Source organism: Haliotis cracherodii, unplaced genomic scaffold (assembly GCF_022045235.1).
Source record: "Haliotis cracherodii isolate W230 unplaced genomic scaffold, xgHalCrac1.p SCAF_10, whole genome shotgun sequence".
Lineage (NCBI taxonomy): Eukaryota > Metazoa > Mollusca > Gastropoda > Lepetellida > Haliotidae > Haliotis > Haliotis cracherodii.
The window spans coordinates 35877822-35899101 of NW_027266265.1; the positions used below are offsets into that span (position 1 = coordinate 35877822).

Genomic DNA, 21280 nt, shown 5'->3' on the forward strand with positions numbered 1-21280 from the left:
GTTAGTTCGTAATGTAATAAAAACATTATTTCAAAACCTTTCAGCATGAATTTCTACTTTCCATTAATCATACATTATACTTAACAACTGCAATTATTATAATAACAGTTACCGTATTCAACGTAATAAGCGCCCCGCTCTAATAAGCGCCCACGGCGATATTTACTAATATATTGGCTAGTGAACAATCCCAATTAACAGCCCTTCAGACTTATTTATTCATGTATTGGGCCATTAAATTCTCGAAAATATGTCTATCGTGTATAATACGCACAGATTCTTCTTTTATATCATTTCAGGCTGTCAGCATAAATCACAAAATTTACAATCTTTCAACTCTGTTTTTTATCTCACCAAAATTATATTCTAATAAGAGCCCCTTATTTCTAATATTGAGAGCGCCCTGGGCGCTTATTACGTTGGGATACGTTGGGAAATGGGTTGAAATGTTTGATGCCATGTATCTAGAGCTGTAATCATTATGAATTGGTGCTTATGAATTGTATTTTTGTGTTCCTAAAATACTGCAGTTTGAAAATATACATGATATAGTGAGAAGTCAAAATGTGATTTTAACCAACAATGTCCCTTATCTCATGGTGGGTCTCATGTTTACTGTAAACAGGGAATTTTTTGCGACCGTTTTATTATTGCGAGTTTTGCGAACGAGACTCAATTGCAAAAATTAAAAACGCAAAAATAAGTATAAATAATACATACATCCTTTATTCATTGCAACACGTCATCAAATATTGAAATCATCAACCAGAACCACAAGTGACTCAATAAGTTAAAAACACAAATGAATGCAGAATGGTCACACAATACATCACAAATGACAGTGTAAACAGACCAATTAGTGTCACTGTTGCCTCACAGTAATCCTGCCTTCTTCCAACCTCGCTTGATTGCGTCCACACAGGAAACAAGCCATCTTGCGTGAATCGGTTTCATGACACTGGTCAACTTTCCGGCCAACTCAGATTAACTAGCTTCGGAGAGAAGCTGTCTATTGTTTGGTAATCGAGGTGTCATCTCAACACGGCAACTCGCAAAAATATCTCGTCGCAGTATTGTCTTTGGTGTGGTATTCGCAATATTTTAACGGCGCAGAAATAAAGCTGTTTACAGTACTTAAGTTGATCAAGCAGTTATGACAGTTGTTAACTGTGTGCGTGGTGTATGACAAGCTTTGCTCATGGTGACCCTGTCAAATAATCATATAATAACTGCTACAGCAGTGGTGGGGAATGCACAAAATAAAATAGAAAAATTCAAAGCCTTAGGCGTATACTTAATCAAAACAGGACTTTCACTGAAACACCCCTACTGGATTGCCAAACAACTTTTTCCCCTTTTCGGAAACCAAAATCTCAAATATAAGTAAGTAACTAAGTGACTGCACAACACTGATCATTTATGTTCAAGGGAGTGCGGACTGCCTCCATGGTCTAGTGGTAGAGTGTCCGCCCTGACAGCGGAAGATCGGGTTCGATCCCCGTCTGCGTCATACCAAAAGATGTTTAAAGATGGTACTTGTTGTTACCCTGCTTGTCGCTCGGCATTAGTGGGCTGATCGGCTCGGAGTCAGCATACTTTGTCTGAGTGGGGTATTCATGTTAAACTGCGGCATGGTATCTCAGTGAGCTAGCACTACAAAATCAACTGTAATCTGGACTAGTACAAGCAGACACACACACACGTGCATGAACGTCGCTATATAAGTGCAATGAGCTTGGACGCAACATCAAACCCCACCTTACCTCGCCTTACCTCACCTCACCTCACTTCACCTCAAAGGAATGAGTTAACTCTAACTTTATTTTTTTTAATGAATCTTCTGTAAATCAGGGGAGTTACACCCAAGCATAAAATAAAAAAGCATAAAGAAATTTGAGGGGGCCTATACAGGATTTGAGCAAGCCAATACAGGATTTGAGTGTGCCAATACAGGATTTGAGCAAGCCAATACAGGATTTGAGCAAGCCAATACAGGATTTGAGTGTGCCAATACAGGATTTGAGCAAGCCAATACAGGATTTGAGCAGGCCAATACAGGATTTGAGTGTGCCAATACAGGATTTGAGCAAGCCAATACAGGATTTGAGTGTGCCAATACAGGATTTGAGCAGGCCAATACTGAATTTGTGCGTGCCAATTTGGCTTTATGCCTCGGGCCAATAAAGCCTACCTTGGGCCAATGAAGCCTGCCTTGGGCCAACACAGTCTGACTCGGGCCAATGAAGCCTGCATCGGGCCAGTGAAGCCTACCTCGGGCCAATAGAGCCTACCTTGGGCCAATACAGCCTACTTGGGCCAATGAAGCCTACCTCGGGTCAATAAAGCCTACCTCGGGCCAATAAAGCCTACCTCGGGTCAATAAAGCCTGCCTTGGGCCAATAAAGCCTACCTCGGGCCAATGAAGCCTACCTCGGGCCAATGAAGCTTACCTCGGGCCAATAAAGCCTACCTCGGGCCAATAAAGCCTACCTCGGGCCAATGAAGCCTACCTCGGGCCAATAAAGCCTACCTCGGGCCAATGAAGTCTGCCTTGGTTCAGTATGACTGACCTTGGAAGTATAACGAGGCAAATATGAAAATATCCACGTAATATCTAATATAATATTATTGAACGTCTCAGTGATGTAGCTGAAGGACTGGTGACAAGGTGTTGGAGACTAGGGATTGAACGGGTCCAAATTTACTACCCGGGTACCCACCACCCTATTACCTAACCCTACCCGGTACCCGCTGTAGATATCTAGAGATAGGTACAAACTGTCCGATTTGGAAAAGTTTGACTGTAGCCCTGGCAAAATGTATTTAGATACACGTGTAAGACGATCTGGTCATGCATACACTGAAGTTTAATGCATGAAGTTTTATCTTTATTCAAACATATAAAAGTCAGAAGGAATGGGTGCATTGTCAGAAAGAAATGGGATATTAGTGACTTATAGTGTAACCATAGAGTTTTAGATACGTTATGTCATCAAACAATATATATCACGTGACTAACCACGGGTCCGGGTAGTCCTGTGGGTACGCGGGTCCTACTCAGGACCCACCCGACCCGGTTACCCGAGTTACCCGAGTTACCCGAGTTACACGTCCCAGCCCTATTGGAGACCCAGTGAATTTAGAAATGAGAAGGGTGAGATCCTTAACACTGGCTGCTGAGGTATTGAATCTAAGGAGTAGGTACCTCTGACATTTGAAACAGTGGCACCTCAACATCATTAACTATAGTAACTAAAGGACAACATTCATGATACAAACACCAAAACACTAAAACATTCCCTCAGATGGAAGATGAGTGTCATGTCTGGAGGGTTAGAAATAATTGAGTCCCAATAGTGATAGCATGTTGTATGTAAAGAACAACCCCTTCATATTCTGGCATTATGACATGTAATTCTACCAGTCCAAGGCTATCTATAACATTAGGCAATCTTGTTGAAGCCAGTGAATGCTAGAGGGCTGGGCTTATTTCTATTCCTGTGTCAGGCTGTTGGTATGGTACAGTTTGATCTCTGTTATCTTATCATGCTTGTTTATCCAAGAGCTCCCTGCAGGGATTTTGGGGTAGAATTTGTCCCCTGTGACCGATGCACTGCCTTTTAGCACTAGTGCTGAGGACTGGTGGAGAGTTTGTACCGCCCATGTTTCGACTTTCTGCATTCCCACTACAGCCTTAGAAATTCCTATGTTTTAGACTTGTGTAGAGGACTAGTGGAGACCTTATTTCAGTAGACATATAAGTTTGTACCGCCCATGTAACGACCTCCTCACCTTCTGTGACCCTACTGCAGCCCTAGAAATTCGAAATTTCAGACTAGTGTTGAGGACTAGTGGCAATCTTATTTCACTAGCCATCTGAGTTTGTTGCTAGTTCTGCTTTAGCAAGGCAACAATGCTTACTGTGATTACATTTTCTGTCAGTTGTATTCAGTTTCAATTTGTAGGAAAATTGAAGCATTGAGAACTGGATCAGAATTACATTATCAAATGCTATTAGTCTGTGAGGACTACCATCACTGTGTTTTACTTGTCCTTAGCACAATTTAGTAGTCTCAGGCTAGTGGACTAGCATGAATTTTGAAGGCTGATGCATGTTGTAAGTATCAGTTGGTTGCATGTCAATGTCGACCCGTGAAGATCTGCAGTAGAATAGGTCTTCAGCAACCCATGCTTGCCGTAAGACGCGACTATGCTTGTCGGAAGAGGCGAGTAATGGGATCGGGTGGTCAGGCTCGCTGACTTGGTTAATGCACGTCATCATATCCAAATTGCGTAGGTCGATTCTCATGATGTCAATCACTGGATTGTCTAGTCCAGCCTCGATTATTTACAAACAGCTGGAATATTGCTGTTGTTAAACAACAAGCGAACTTACAAAACAAACAACATATCAATGTCATTGTATCCCTTTGGCTTGGATGTTTGATCATGAGGTCCCCAGGTGGTTTGCATGTCCCAAGAAGTGAACTTTAAAAGACTTGTCCTCATTCCAACAAATTAAATTAATTAGGAATTATTTGACATATTATTGATGAATCCCTTGCTAAAATGCAAATACTACATGTACAATTCATGATCAGTAATTACATGATAGTACATGATTGTCAGTTGCACAATCTTAAACACTGGCTCTTCAGACACTTGACATGCCAGCCTTCTTAGCATGCTTAACAATCTTGAGGATATTAGTCACCTATCAATCGCCATGATAACCTTATAGTTTTGTGAGTCGCTGACCTTTTGAATTGACCAGTTGACCCATAGATCAACTAGGCTAAGACACAGAACTCTTCTTGTATCGGTCATAATTCTTTTTTTAATTCCAGTAAATTTGCGAGAGGTTCGTGAAATCCGATCGGGGAAGAACTCGAAGGAGTTTGACAAGTGGCTTGAGGATTCTCGGAAGGCCGACACCAAGGCATGCTTCACTCTCTTCTACGGCAGTGACTTCAAACTCAAGAGTCTATCTGTTGTTGGTAAGGTCATCATTTCAATGTAGATATATCAGTGAGTGAGTAAGTGTGTATGGTTTCACGCAGCTTTTAGCAATATTCCAGCAATATCAAGGCAGGGGACACCAGAAATGGGCTTCACACGTTGTGCCCAATTGGGGAATCAAACCTGGGTCTTTGGCGTGATGAGCGAACGCTTTAACCACTAGGCTACCCCACTGCCCCGTTAATATGTCACCCTTGTTTCTTTGATGTAAGTGAATTGTGTGTAATTATTCCTTTTGAAACTCTGAAAGTTTCCCTCTTTCCCTAAAGCATCAATGCCGAGGCTTATTGAAGGAGCTGATTATCCTGTGTACAAGGAAATTCCACAGCTTATCATTATTGTACCTATAGTATTGATGATTCTAACTATCTATAAGGTTAAGGTAAAAAAAATTTTCTCAGATTTTTATTGTCCAAATGCCAATTTGATATTGATGTTGGCAAGAATAATTGTCAACAAGTGATTTCAACATTAAAACTATTAATTTTGTTATTTTAGGCATGTTAAGGAAGAATAATTTCAAATACATTTATGTTTAGTTTTAATTTTAGCAAACATGTGGGTTGTTAAAGATAGTGTTTCAGTAATGTTCCAAATTGTAAACAGCCTTTTAGATATCATCACACCCAAAGAAATAAATTTTAACTTTGTATACTGATCATGGTGATTGTGTTGCATGCAGAGTCATTTGTCACAGAAATTAACACTTGATTCAAACTTTGATAACACCCCTGAAACAGTTAAGGAACCTCTATGTCATATCCTGATTCTTGCCATGTGTAGCTGGCTAGTATGTAACCATGATTAGTTTCCTTCATCACTATCCATGCTATCTGTACACCTTAGTATTGGTACCCAAATTACATAGTAAAACAGTTGGTTTTAGAACTTAGCACTTTAAACCAGCGAGGGAGGGGGCATGGGCCACCCAGTCGTCTATGTCTGACAGGTTATTTACAGACCACCGTCATATAGCTGCAATATTGCTGAGAGCGGTGTTAAACAACAAACAAACAAAATCAGGGTTCACATGCCGCGACCTCCTATGGACATGATAGAGGTGCCTCAGATCTTCACCCAGAGAGGGATTGTATCGGAGCAAAGTATCTGATTGTAATAAGATTGTAGCCAAAATCTAACCAATCTACTCCAATAGTAAATCGACCCGTGAAGATCCGGGGTACAATAGGTCTTCAGCAACCCATGCTTGCCTTAAAGGCGACTATGCTTGTCGTAAAAGGCGACTAACGAGATCAGGTGGTCAGGATCGCTGACTTGGTTGATGCATGTCATCGATCCCAATTACGTGGATTGATGCTCATGATATTAATCACTGGATTGTCTGGTCCAGACTCGATTATTTACAGACCGTGGTCATATAGATTGAATATTGCTGAGTACGGCGTTAAACAACAAACCAACCAACCAACCAACCAACTAATAGTAAATCTTATGGTAGATATTAATGGATGTCATAGTGTGCATGTACTCTGGTATATTTGTTCCAACTAGAGCACTGACTCGAGAATGAGTCAATATAATGTGATAAGCCATCAAGGTGAGCAAGTTGTACAGTACAGGCTATAAGAGCTAATTGCCCTTGAGCATGGTGTAGTGCAGCGCTGCAGCTTTCTTGACTTCAGCTGTCTTGACTTCAGCTGTCGGGCTGTTCAAGATAAAAGAGGAAAATGAATATTTGATAATTAATGATTTCCCTTGAGAATTAGCACTGCAATCGAAAATTAAAAACAAATAGGAACTGTTTTCCATCTGTTGGTGTCACTATTTGGTTTCCATGGAGATCGCTGCAGCTTCCTTCTGTAAAGTTGCTCATTTGCCTTGCACTGTGTAGGTTTGGACTTTTATATTCCTTTAAATAATAGGGGGCGGTCAGGTAGCCTAGTGGTTAAAGCGTTCGTTCTCGCTGAAGACCCTGGTTTGATTCCTGTGCATGGGTACAATGTGTAAAGCCCATTTCTGGTGTCCTCTGCCACAATATTGCTGGAATATTGCTAAAAGCAGCATAAAACCATACTCACTCACTCAATCACTTTAAAAAATAGAGGCTGTACAATGGTGGTAAAGGTCATGCATCAATTTTGCAAATTGACTGTGGTACCCTATTATTAAGATTCATACACTGATTTGGTAGTATAAATGGGTTGATTTCCACAGTGAACTCATTCAATTTGATTTCCATGTTCAACATATGTTGAGCCTTTGTAGTGTCTGGTCCAGAGGCGCGGCCAGGTAATCAGTCAAGGTGCTGCCACATCCCTTATTGACCAGTGGAGACCCGGGTTAGAATAGGTCTTCAGCAACCCATGCTTAGCGTAAAAGGTGACTGTGCTTGTCATAAGAGGCGAGTAACGGGATCAGGTGATCAGGCTCGCTGACTACTCACAATTCAAATTAATCGTTTGTCTGTCCCTTTTTAATTGATGTCAACATTGGCAGATAGTGTGTGATTCCACACACCTCTTGGTTACTACTTGTTGTGTTACTGGCACTGAGATGCTGGTTGTTATTGCAGCCAACTCGAAGGAGGAGTTCGTGGTATGGATGAAGGGGCTGGACTACCTGGTCAGGGACACCAAGGAAGCCTCCTACCAGCTGCAGCTGGAGCGGTGGGTACTGCCAAGGGGGACGTGTGTGAATAGTGGTGTGACGAGTAGTTTGAATAGTGGTGTGAATAGCGGTGTGACTAGTGTGTATAGTGGTGTGACTGGTGTGAATATTGGTGTGACTAGTGTGAATGTGGTGTGATCTGTGTAGTGTAAATAGTGGTGATCCCAGTGTAGTGTGAATAGTGGTGACAAGTGTAGTGTGAATAGTGGTGTGTCTAGTGTAGTGTCTAGTGTAGTGTGAATACTGGTGACAAGTGTAGTGTGAATAGTGGTGTGATGCTTGTCATGTTAATAGTAGTGTGACCAGTGTAGTGTGAATAGTGGTGACAAGTGTAGTGTGAATAGTGGTGTGACCAGTGTAGTGTGAATAGTGGTGTGAATAGTGGTGACAAGTGTAGTGTGAATAGTGGTGTGTCTAGTGTAGTGTGAATAGTGGTGTGATCTGTGTAGTGTAAATAGTGGTGAGCCCAGTGTAGTGTGAATAGTGGTGACAAGTTTAGTGTGAATAGTGGTGTGTCTAGTGTAGTGTGAATACTGGTGACAAGTGTAGTGTGAATAGTGGTGTGACCAGTGTTATGTGAATAGTGGTGACAAGTTTAGTGTTGATAGTTGTGTGACCAGTGTAGTGTGAATGGTAGTGTGTCCAGTGAGTGTGATTCACATGGTTTCACCACTTGTGTAAACAAAATATAGTAATAATACCCTTATTTGGCCATAGATTCCATACAGAAATATACCGAAAGTGCAAAAAAACATAATACTCCTTTCCTTCATCTTCAAACAGGTGGCTGAGGAAAGAATTTTACATGATGGAAAAGTCAGGATCCGAAATGTGAGTATGATAACTTTTTTCCGTATCCTTCTGGGGATATTGTTGATGTAGCTTTTAGCATCATGATTCTTCATTCACTTAGTAGGGGGCACATACTTTGCAAATCCTGTAATCGATCAAATTCTGTATGGCATTTTAAGGACCGAAATGCGACTTCGATTGGACTATATGCATAGACTCCTTAGTCCAGCCAAAATATCTTGTCTTGTCTCATATAATTTCTAAAATATTAAATTGTTTGTAAGCCTAAATCAATTTGGCTCCTTGAATTTGAATATGGCTCCTTAAAGTTCAAAATGTCACTTAGAAAAATCTAAGCTTGGAGTGCTGAACTACTATTGGCAGGAGCTACCATAAAACTGTTCCCGCTACTGTCAAACTGAACCTCAACATCACAACAATAGAATTCACATGTCAACAACTGAATTCTGAAAATGTTCATGTGACTCCACAATGCATGAATCCTTTGGGCAAATGTTACGGATCCTATACTACTCAAAAGAAGGTAAAGAAGACCCAACGTTTCTATTTCATATGAAAGAATCAGGTCTCCTTCAACGCTTTTTGTGTAGTATTGCAGTGTGATGTACATGGCTATGTTGTTTATATTCTGTGTTTCAGAGTAACTCTGAAGAATGTGAAGGCCTGGCTGCCCAGGATCAACTACAAGATGTCCACCAGCAAACTCCGAGAGACTTTCCAGGTGGGCACTGTGACCGATCATGGGGGATAAAATAGTAAAATAGTCTCTCAGTTGTCCTATCTTATGCCCCCCTTTCACTATGACCACGAATATCCCGAATCACCTTGAATCCGAAACTTATGAAATTTGTGAGGATTTGGCCAATAATGCAAACTTTCGCGGCTAATCGGGTTGAATAATATGAAGAATGCCAGGAATGGGTTAAGAAACATGTACAAATTACAAGATTGATGTACGGATCATGCACGAATTGAAAGAATCACCTACGACTAATTACGAATATGCCGAATGTTCTTACTTAATTCTTACATGATTCATAGTTGACTTGGGACATTCATGGCTGTTTCGGGATGTTTTCGGTTTGAGGACAAGAAATTTTGGGAGCCACAAATTGCCAAGAATGCAAAAGAATCGATTACGATTATGTTACGGAACATAAAAATTAATTACGAATGGATTATGATACAGCCACAAAATTGCAATTAAGGGACCCTTCCACGAAAGTTTTTGACAAACAAAAACTTTCTCGCCGATTAGACAAACTCCCTCGAACTGTACGAATGTTTTAGGAATCAAATAAGATTCATATGAGAACTTCAAGAAATGATTGAGATTTATCTACGAACATGAAAAATTTCCTGTTCGGGGTGATTCAGGATATTCGTGGTCGTAGTGAAATGGGGGTTTTTCTCGCCGATTAGACAAACTCCCTCGAACTGTACGAATGTTTTAGGAATCAAATAAGATTCATATGAGAACTTCAAGAAATGATTGAGATTTATCTACGAACATGAAAAATTTCCTGTTCGGGGTGATTCAGGATATTCGTGGTCGTAGTGAATGGGGGCATTATTTCCTTGGGGATTCTAGGGCAGATGCTGGGCAAAATAGGTTCCCAGTAATCCCACAGTTGTCTCCCTCGTTTATGCTAGGGCCAAGATCCTCGCAACGATAGCCTGTTCGTGGAGCTCTCTATACTATCACTGCCACCCGTCAAAACTCCCTACTGTGATAGGTGGCTACAACCATGCTTGGAGTTGAGTTTGTAACCGACTGACCGTTTAATATGTTTACAAACAAGTGATGACTGTCATGATGCTGAATACTCTTATCCCAAATAAAGTATTTTCTTTGTCTGTCAATTTGAATTTCTATTTCATTTTAACTATCATGGTATAGTGGGAATATAAGAGTGAGGTTGGGTGATTTTCCTTTAGTCTGCAATCTCAAACCAATCTGATTAAACAAAGAAAAAGGTAAATTCAATAGGGAAATCTGGTCAGGTGTAGATCTTTTCCAAATTCGCTATGATAGCATTCTCAATGACATAAGCAAAGGTATAAATGTTACAAAGTTTGGGTTAGAGGGCAAATTTGTGGCAGTGATGTTACCGAGAGTGTAACACTCGCTGGGAAGGAGCTTATAGTGGGTCAGAATAGGTTCCCAGGAATCCACAGTTGTCTCCCTTGTGTATGCTGGGGCATGGTTTCTGAATGGACTGTCACTATAGAACCGGTATACACTACGTCTGGACTATACACCAGCCACACACACATACGTACACCCATGTCCCCTTAAATGTGATGTTAAACCCCATTTCATCTCACTTTTTTAAATGTTTCTTTCTCCAAATTACAAATTTTTAGGTTGACAGACCTGTCAAACAATTACCGTATTCAATGAAATAAGCGCCCAGGCCGCTCTCAAAATTAGAAATAGGGGCTCTTTTTAGTAAATAATTTTGGTGAAAGAGTTGAAAGTTGAATTTTGTGGTATATGCTTACAGCCTGAAATGATACAAAAATGAATGTTTTAGGAATCAAATAAGATTCATATGAGAACTTCAAGAAATGATTGAGATTTATCTACGAACATGAAAAATTTCCTGTTCGGGGTGATTCAGGATATTCGTGGTCGTAGTGAATGGGGGCATTATTTCCTTGGGGATTCTAGGGCAGATGCTGGTCAAAACAGACCTGTCAAACAATTACCGTATTCAATGAAATAAGCGCCCAGGCCGCTCTCAAAATTAGAAATAGGGGCTCTTTTTAGTAAATAATTTTGGTGAAAGAGTTGAAAGTTGAATTTTGTGGTATATGCTTACAGCCTGAAATGATACAAAAGAAAAGTCTGTGCCTATTATACATGACATATTTATTTTTCCAGAATTTAATTGCCTGTAAATTGTGTAATTAAGGGTGCATATAACACATGAGTGCGTATTATACACGAATAAATAAGTCTTGTGTACATTGATCATTGATCAGTCGGAAAGGTGCTAATTGGGATTGTTCACTAGCCAATTATATTAGCAAATATTGCCAATGGCGCTTATTAGAGCGGGGCGCTTACTACATCAAATGCGGTATTACCAAATAAAATGCCTGGGTCTGACTTTGTGTTCCAGGAGGTTGACTCCAGTGGTAAAGGAGAGATAGTGTTTGAACAGTTCTCCTGCCTCTACCACCGACTGGTCCATGTGAAGAGTGTAAGTCCAGCTACAAACAAATCAACTAGTATTGTTTAACAATTCATAAAGGGACGTGCATAAGTTTATGACATAATAACCCGGGTTAGAATTGGTTCCAAGCTAGCTATGCTGGTTGAAGAGGCGACTGATTGGAATGGGTGGTCATCTTGGTGATTTGTTTCATAGCATGTTTTCGCACTCTGACAGAATGGATCGTTGTTCGCAATATCTGTCACTGAGATTGTCTGGTTCAGACTTGATTGTCTACAGGCTGCTATCATATAGCTAGAATATTGCTAAGTGCGGTGTTAAACAAACAAACAAACATATTATTTAATCAGCTGATAACTATGGCTGCTGAAATCTTTTTCTTCTTTCATTATATATATACCCGTGAAGATCCGGGGTAGAATAGGTCTTCAGCAATCAATGCTTGTCGTAAAAGGTGCTTGTTGTAAGAGTTGACAAACGGGATCATTCAGGCTCGCTGACTTTGTTGATACTTGTCATCGTAACCAAATCATGTAGATCGATGTTCATGATGTCAATCACTGGATATCTGGTCCAGACTCGATTTTTTTACAGACTGCCGTCATATAGCTGTAATATTGCTGAATGTGGTGTTTAACAACAAACAAACAAACACTTCTTGAGGCTTAACCAAACTCCCTTCTTGTGTTCTACATTATTTTATATTAATTAATATTTTTGCATCCTTAGTGTATTGTTTGCCTTGACTTCAGATTGCCTCTGAACACTTTGAGAAGTATTTTGAATCATGTGGCGAGGAAAGGTAGGTGACCATTAGTCTCTGAAGATGAGGTGTCGGTGGTAGTTTATGCAACATATTTAGAGATTATTGTCATTGTTTGTTATTGTTAAAAGGTCTTCAGCAACCCATGCTTGCCGTTAAAAGGCGACTATGCTTGTCGTAAGAGGCGACTAATGGGATAGGGTGGTCAGGCTCGCTGACCTGGCTGATGCATGACATCGTATCCCAATTGCATGGATCGATGCTCATGATGCCAAACACTGAATTGTCTGGTCCAGACTCGATTATTTTCAGACCACCTCCATATAGCAGAGATATTGCTGAGTGCGGCGTAAACCAACAAACAAAAACAAAACATTAATATCATGTACATATGATATTAATGTTTTGTTTTTGTTTGTTGGTTTACAAACACGTTTGTTATAACACTTGTATTATGCAGACCCTTGGCATGGTTTTAGCTCACCTGACTGGCAGTCATTTACCCATATTTTTAGCATACTGCACACTTTGTTCTAAAATATCGAGCTGTGTAGAGAGGTGTGTGCATAATACACACCATATTATAAATGGATTTTGATGTTTTTCTCTGATACAAAGACATTACTGTGAGCATGTAACCCCAGAAATATCATGTCAACAAATCTGTACAGAAGTACACAAGTCAATCCTGTTATCACTGTCTGGTTATAAAAAGTGTTCATTGTATGGATTTATGTTTGTAATCTATTCTATTAATTTCTCTAATTTTATTCAAAATTTCATTCAATATTGCTCTGTTAATTTCAATGGTATGTCATGTCTAGTGATGTTTTATCGGAAAATTTGCATCTATATTAAACAAATTTGTTATCACCTGTTTGTTCTGAAGGGATACAATGTAGATATTTGCATAATAATCGAAAAAACATGTTGTTTTTACTCTTCAAAAATTCTGCATCCTCTAGAGGGGCGTGCACTATACTCAAGAAAATACAGTTGTCTTTGTTTCCTTTCTGTTATGAGGTACCCAGTTAGGCCCCGGGTTGAACAGGTCCCATGCCTTCCATTGTTTGTGGGGTGGTCAGGTAGCCTTGTGGTTAAAGCATTTCTTCGTCATGTCGTGGACCCGGGTTTAATTCCCGACATGGGAACAATGTGTGAAGCCCATATCTGGTGTCCCCTGCCATGATATTGCTGGAATATCTCTCACTCACTTCTATTGTTTGTTGTAAGAGGCTACCAGAGCTCCAGATAACTTTTTGAGCAATTGAGTTTTAACTCTAGGGTTTCTATTCTTATTGGGTTATGGGGTTTTTCATTGGGTAACCAATACTTTTATTCCTCCTCTATTCATCACTTTATTGTTTTTTCCCAAAATTAATGAACATTTTAAGATTTAAAAAAATGAAATAATGTTTTAGATGTATATAACTGTTCTTAATATATAGGCTTGACTCGGAAAATAGATTAGCTTGTAATTTGTGTGTCGGAAATCAGCTCCTTTGTATGCATGCTAAAAAAGCTTCATTGGGTATTTACGCGTGCTGCTCTATACATTTGAGATTTTCATTTAATGCATGGGTTTCTGTACACAAGTTAATTGAAAGTAATTGGGTTATGTATATTTCTAGGGGTATTTTACGCAAATATGCTGCTTATCTGTAGCCCTGGGCAACTGAAGTGAATTACTTGGTCAGACATGGTGACTTGGTTGATTGGATGTCTTTGTACCCCAATGGCTCAACACTCAATGTTTTTCTGGTCTGGAATGGATTTTTTGCAGACTGTCATGATATGAAGGGAATATGTCTTCAGCATAGAACAAAAAACAAAACAAAAAGATGTATGTGGTGTATTTTGAATTTGAAATGATTGATTGACATTCTGACTATGATAGTGCTGCATTTTTCATATTTATTTTGCCTTGATCCATTTTTTTAACAGGAGGATGACAGCTGAAAGATTTCAACAATTTTTACATGATGAACAAAAGGTGAATAGTTGTACAGTGTTACATTTTGATAGCATGATGTCTGATAAACATTACCAGTAGGGCTGGGCGGGTAACTCGGGTACCCGGGTCGGGTGGGTACTGAGTAGGACTCTATGGTAACACTCCAAGTCACCAATGTTCGCATTTCTTTCTGACTATACACCCATTCCTTCTGATTTTTTTTCCTGATATTATAAAGATATAACTTAATTCAACTTCAGTGTATGAATGACCAGATTGTTTAATACATGTATCTAAATATGTTTTGCCAGGGCTGTGCTAAAAATGTTCCCAATCGGACATTTTGAGACATCTCCTGAGACCTACAGTGGGTACCTGGGTAGGATCGGGTAATAGGGGGTGGGTACCCGGGTAGCAAATTTGGACTCGTCCTAGCCCTAATTACCAGTAACAGTCGGGGAAACGGGAGTGATGGGGTGGGGGCCCAGTTGTCGAAGGGGCCGCAAATAGCTGTGTGGAGTTGTGTCCCTTGGGATGCTGGAAACATATGATCATGGGTACCAATCCCAATCCGCCCCCGTAATGTTTCTAGGTTTGTCAGCACCATACTCGTGCTCATGAGTTTCACCAAAGTGGTAAAAGTCTAAGCCTGCATCACTTTGGTCTTTCCTCCCACATTAGGCTGACACGCTGTTGTATAGCTGAAATACTGTTCAAAGTGGCATTCAACCACAGTCACTCACTCAGTGTGACCGACTCATGAAGATCTGTGGTAGAATAGGCCTTCAGCAACCCATGCTTGCTGTAAATGACGACGATGCTTGTCGTAAGAGGCGACTAACGGGATTGGGTGGTGAGATTGCTGTCTTGGTTGATGCATGTTATCGTATCACAATTGTATGGATTGATGCAGATGATGTCAATAACTGGATTGTCTGGTCCAGACTTGATTATTTACCGATCGCATTATACAGCAGCAGCTGGAATATTGCTGAGTGCAAACAAACAAACAAACAAACAAACAAACAAACATTCCAAGTTATTTTGGTGTAAATACATTTGAATAGTAACAGAAACTGTTCAACAACAGGCTGATGCAAATTCTCTTGTATTCATAACTCAACATTCACAGTGTCCTCTAGCCAAAAATTTTTAACCGCCTCCGTGGTCTAGTGGTAGAGCATCCGCCCAGAGAGCGGAAGGTCCGGGGTTCGATCCCCAACCGCATCATACCAAAAGATGTTAAAAGATGGTACTTCTTGTTACCATGTCTGGCGCTCGGCATCAAGGGTTTAAAACAAGGGCTGGTCGGCTCGGAGTCAGTATACTGTATCTGAGTGGAGTATTCATGTTAAACTGCGGCATGGTATCCCAGTGAGCTAGCACTATAAACCGGCATCAGTCCATAGTGCCATAATCTTGGATGCGACGTTTAACCCCATTTCACCTCACCTCACCAATATGTTTTTGTCCTTCATTGTCCAGTCATCGATCTTTGAAGTTTAGAAACAAATTATTCGGGGTTGTGATTCACCTGCAAAAAGAATATCAACTTATATAATAAAAGTACTGTATAGTGATATGAATTGTGTCGCAACCATAGCTTTTGGGTACGTATTGTATCGCAACCCCACCATATTATTACACCTCTAATTATGTGTTGTCAGGATGTGAACGCGACAGACATCAGCTATGTGAGGAACCTGATGACGACGTTCCTGGACGAGATGGTGCGTGTGGCTGGAGGGCTCTACTTCACAGAGATAGAGGTCAGTCCTTGCTAAGATAATTATCCTTTTAAACAGGCTAAGAACAGATGAACGTTAGACAACCATACCCTTTGAAGGGAATCAGGTTATCATGGTTATAATTGATCCTAGAAGTTCAGAGCTTATCATAAGAGGCGAGTTTTGGATCTGGTTGTCAATCACTGGATTGTCTGGCCCAGACGCTATCGACTGCTATGTGAAACAAGCCTAGGGTCTCAAAGTCATCATCAAGTCAAACAGAATTAGTTAGTTATTAGTAATATTACATCAATGGAGAAGATTGATTGGCCACATCTATTTGCATAAAAGATTTTTGTAAAGTTGTTAACTGACTAGGTTTGTTAGTGTAAGGGACAGCCTCCTTGGTCTTGTGGTGGAGCATCCGCCCGGAGAGAGGAAGGTACTGGGTTCGATCCCCAAATTTGTTTTACCAAAAAGCCGTTAAAAGATATTACATGTTGTTACCCTGCCTGGTGCTTCGCATTCAGGGGATGCAACAAGGACTGGTTGGCTCGGAGTCAGTATACTGTGTCTGAGTGACCTATTCATGTTAAACTGAGGCATGGACTATGCATAGATTGTTAGTCCAGCCAAAATGAAACTTCGGAATTCCATCCCAGTTCAGCAAGGGTGGAAACTGGACTTTTATGGTCAGTTAACACCCTTGTCTCAAGAAGATGGCAGAGTGGAGTGGAGTGTTTGCTGATATCTTTGTGTGTATCCGTGGTTTTCAGTTCGAAGACTTCTTGTTCTCGCCTCACAATACAATATGGGACACAAGGAATGATGCCATCACCCATGAAATGAATTTCCCTCTTTCTCATTACTGGATCGCGTCATCTCATAACACGTAAGTATAGTTTCCAAAACGCTCTTTGGCAATAAGTCATGGGTTTGTATACAGTGTGTGAAATAGTCTCAAAGTATTGCTTGTCAGGTTGGCCAGCTGGCCTTAAAGTTACATTTTCAAATTTCACTAGCTTAAATAAGTGACAGGTTTGTTCTGCAAAGGTTTCGACAAAGGAATCCCAAATTACAAATGAGTCAAATGTTATGAAGGGGGTAATTTGTAGCTTGTAACCTCGCAACACCGCAACCTTGATTCGAATATTTGATGGTCTTGTTGATCTACAGAAACGGGAGAACTGTGCTTAAAAAATTTCAGTAGCCAGTCGGGCTAGGGCCCTTTCAGATTCTTTAACCTGACTAAAATGTTTTACTTCGGGCTTTCCTCCCACATTAAGCTGACACGTCGCGATATAACTGTAATACTGTTAAAAGCGGCATTAAACCCAACTCACTCACTCACTAAAATGTTTTACCTTACCTGACTCTACACAGTGCTATAGGTGTAGCGGCAGGTAAGCATAAAAACATTGCATTTATTCAGAATTGCTCATGTTTTACCTTACCTGATGCTACACCTATAGCATTGTGTAGCGTCAGGTCAGTATTAAAACATTGCATTTAATCAAAAATGCTCATTTTTCTATCGACTGTCTTGTGGGCAGGCAGCCGTTTTGCTCACAGTTTGAATACTCTGCATTCCTCCATTATATGTGACTATTATGGGTCTCCAGCATCGTAAGAGGCTGCTATATGGATCAGGTGGTCAGACTTGGTGGCTTGGTTGATTCCATGTCATTGTACCCAGACAATATAAAAACTTGAATTCATTAAATATGACAGTCAGTCGGTTGCAGCTGCAGTCATCATCAATGGCTTTCCTTTGGAAGTTTCAGTGAAGTGCTAAACGTCTGAGACATGCATCACTTCGGGCTTTCCTCCCACATTAAGCTGACATACCGTGATATAACTGGAATACTGTTAAAAGCAGCATTAAACCCAACTCACTTACACACAAAATCAGATATTAATGACAAAAATCTTGATAATATTTTCTTTGTTTCCATGGTTAATGTATGTGCTACTGCAGACCTGTTAGAATCGTCCCTCACTTGCATGAGGGAAGAGGCGAGGATATTTGTACCTCCACAATTGTATCCGACCAGCGTTGGATGTTGCATAACATCAAGTGATAGTGATGTGACTAACAGCATCCTGTTATTTCAGATACTTAACAGGTGATCAGTTCTCCAGTGAATCATCAGTTGAAGCCTACGTCCGGTGTTTAAGAATGGGCTGCAGGTGCCTTGAATGTAAGTGTTTTTTCCTCATTCTTTTTATGATCAAGTGAGGGATCAAGTAAGTGAAATCAGAGAGCGGAAGGTCTAAATCATGCCAAAAGAGGTTAAAAGATGATACTTGTTAGACCAGCAATTAATCAACTTAATACTAAATATGAACTGAGCTGATCCATCAAATGTTTAAAATTGAATTGTCCATCTTATCCATGGTAATCTTAAAAATGTAAGGACCGCCTCCGTGGTCTAGTGGTAGAGCGTCCGTCCAGAGAGCTGAAGGTCCGGGGTTCGATTCTCGGCCACGTCATCCCAAAAGACGTTAAAAGATGGTACTTGTTGTTACCCTGCCTGGCACTCGGCATCAAGGGGATAAAACAGATTGGACGGCTCGGAGTCTGTATACTGTGCCGGAGTTGGGTATTCATGTTAAACTGTGGCATGGTATCTCAGTGAGCTAGCACCATAAATAGGCATCAGTCCGGACTAGAGCTTACCATGTTTGTGTATGCTTCTTTAGTAGGTGGGGGCGGTCGGGTAGCCTAGTGGTTAAAGCGTTTGCTCGTCACGCCGAAGACCCGGGTTCGATTCCCGACATGGGTACATTGTGTGAAGCCCATTTCTGGTGTCCCCCACCATGATATTGCTGGAATATTGTTAAAAGCGGCGTAAAACCAAACTCACTCACTTTAGTAGGTGAACTGAACCCCAGCAACCTCTGCTAGTTGTAATGGATCGGGTGGTTCAGACTCAGTGATTTGCTTTATGGTATGTCATTGTACCCTAATGGCTTGGTTGTTGCGCTTAATACCAATCACTGGATTGTCTGGTTAGGTTAATTACATGACACTGTCGTATTGCTGGAATATTGCTGAGGATTCGCATTAGTGACAAACGAACACACCTTTTAAATGTTACTCGTTGATGCAGTTGACACCATTTTCTATATTCCTATTTTTGCTATTGCAGTGGACTGTTGGGATGGCCCTGACAGTCATCCATACATCTACCATGGCCACACACTCACTTCAAAGGTCAAATTCCTAGATGTTCTCAAAGTGATCAAAGAACATGCTTTCTCAACATCAGCGTAAGTAGACAGCAAAGTTGGGTCGAGCTTCCTTTAATATCAAATACTGGTCATGGGTGGCCCCGTCAACAAAGACACTGCAATTCACTGTGCGGAGGTACTTCCCTTAAGCATGCCAGAAGCCTAAGAACTTGGGTTTGAATCTTTGTGCACACCGATAATGTTTATATGTTGACCCATGCCACCCATGCTAAATTTACATCTAAGACACAGACCACTTCTCATGTGTCTCATCCATTCCCCATGTGTCTCTTCCATTCACCATGTGTCTCATCCATTCTCCATGTGTCCCATCCATTCTCCATGTGTCTCATCCATTCCCGATGTGTCTCATCCATTCTCCATGTGTCTCATCCATTCCCCATGTGTCTCATGCATTCCCCATATGTCTCATCCATTTACGATGTATCTCATCCATTTACCATGTGTCTCATCCATTCACCATGTCACTCGTCCTTTCACCATGTGTTTCATCCATTTCCCATATGTCTCATCCATTCCCCATGTGTCTCATCCATTCCCGATGTGTCTCATCCATTCCCGATGTGTCTCATCCATTCCCCATGTGTCTCATCCATTCACCATGTGTCTGATCCATTCCTGATGTGTCTCATCCATTTACCATGTGTCTGATCCATTCACCATGTGTCTGATCCATTCACCATGTGTCTGATCCATTCACCATGTGTCTGATCCATTCACCATGTGTTTCATCCATTCACCATGTCACTCGTCCATTCCCGATGTGTCTCATCCATTCCCCATGTGTCTCATCCATTCCCCATGTGTCTCATCCATTCCCCATGTGTTTCATCCATTCCCCATGTGTTTCATCCATTCCCCATGTGTCTCATCCATTCACCATGTCACTCGTCCATTCCTGATGTGTCTCATCCATTCTCCATGTGTCTCATCCATTCCCCATGTGTCTCATCCATTCCCCATGTGTTTCATCCATTCCCCATATGTCTCATCCATTCACCATGTGTCTCATCCATTCACCATGTGTCTCATCCATTCACCATGTGTCTCATCCATTCCCCATATGTCTCATCCATTCACCATGTGTCTCATCCATTCCCCATATGTCTCATCCATTCACCATGTGTCTCATCCATTCACCATGTGTCTCATCCATTCACCATGTGTTTCATCCATTCACCATGTGTCTCATCCATTCACCATGTGTCTCATCCATTCACCATGTGTCTCATCCATTCACCATGTGTTTCATCCATTCACCATGTGTCTCATCCATTCACCATGTGTCTCATCCATTCACCATGTGTTTCATCCATTCACCATGTCACTCGTCCATTCCCGATGTGTCTCATCCATTCCCCATATGTCTCATCCATTCCCCATGTGTCTCATCCATTCCCCATGTGTTTCATCCATTCCCCATATGTCTCATCCATTCACCATGTGTCTCATCCATTCACCATGTGTCTCATCCATTCACCATGTGTCTCATCCATTCCCCATATGTCTCATCCATTCACCATGTGTCTCATCCATTCCCCATATGTCTCATCCATTCACCATGTGTCTCATCCATTCCCCATATGTCTCATCCATTCACCATGTGTCTCATCCATTCACCATGTGTTTCATCCATTCACCATGTGTCTCATCCATTCACCATATGTCTCATCCATTCACCATGTCACTCGTCCATTCCCCATATGTCTCATCCATTCACCATGTGTCTCATCCATTCCCCATGTGTCTCATCCATTCCCCATGTATCTCATCCATTCCCCATGTGTCTCATCCATTCACCGTGTGCCTCATCCATTCACCGTGTGCCTCATCCATTCACCATGTGTTTCATCCATTCACCATGTGTTTCATCCATTCACCATGTGTCTCATCCATTCACCATGTGTTTCATCCATTCACCATGTGTCTCATCCATTCT

The 21280-nt window shown here is 41.0% G+C and overlaps 1 protein-coding gene across 2 annotated transcripts in view; it reads left to right on the forward strand.

The window, feature by feature from the left end:
• LOC139454344 (1-phosphatidylinositol 4,5-bisphosphate phosphodiesterase gamma-1-like) overlaps positions 1 to 21280 on the forward strand; it is an 84096-nt gene that overhangs the window by 15260 nt on the left and 47556 nt on the right. For both annotated transcript variants that reach the window (XM_071235977.1, XM_071235978.1), the window contains exons 2-12: positions 4848 to 4997; positions 7553 to 7646; positions 8431 to 8478; positions 9100 to 9181; positions 11589 to 11669; positions 12395 to 12444; positions 14350 to 14398; positions 16027 to 16128; positions 16863 to 16978; positions 18202 to 18287; positions 19239 to 19359. In XM_071235977.1, the coding sequence (XP_071092078.1) occupies positions 4848 to 4997; positions 7553 to 7646; positions 8431 to 8478; positions 9100 to 9181; positions 11589 to 11669; positions 12395 to 12444; positions 14350 to 14398; positions 16027 to 16128; positions 16863 to 16978; positions 18202 to 18287; positions 19239 to 19359 (979 nt within the window). The remainder of the gene's footprint in view (positions 1 to 4847; positions 4998 to 7552; positions 7647 to 8430; positions 8479 to 9099; positions 9182 to 11588; positions 11670 to 12394; positions 12445 to 14349; positions 14399 to 16026; positions 16129 to 16862; positions 16979 to 18201; positions 18288 to 19238; positions 19360 to 21280) is intronic.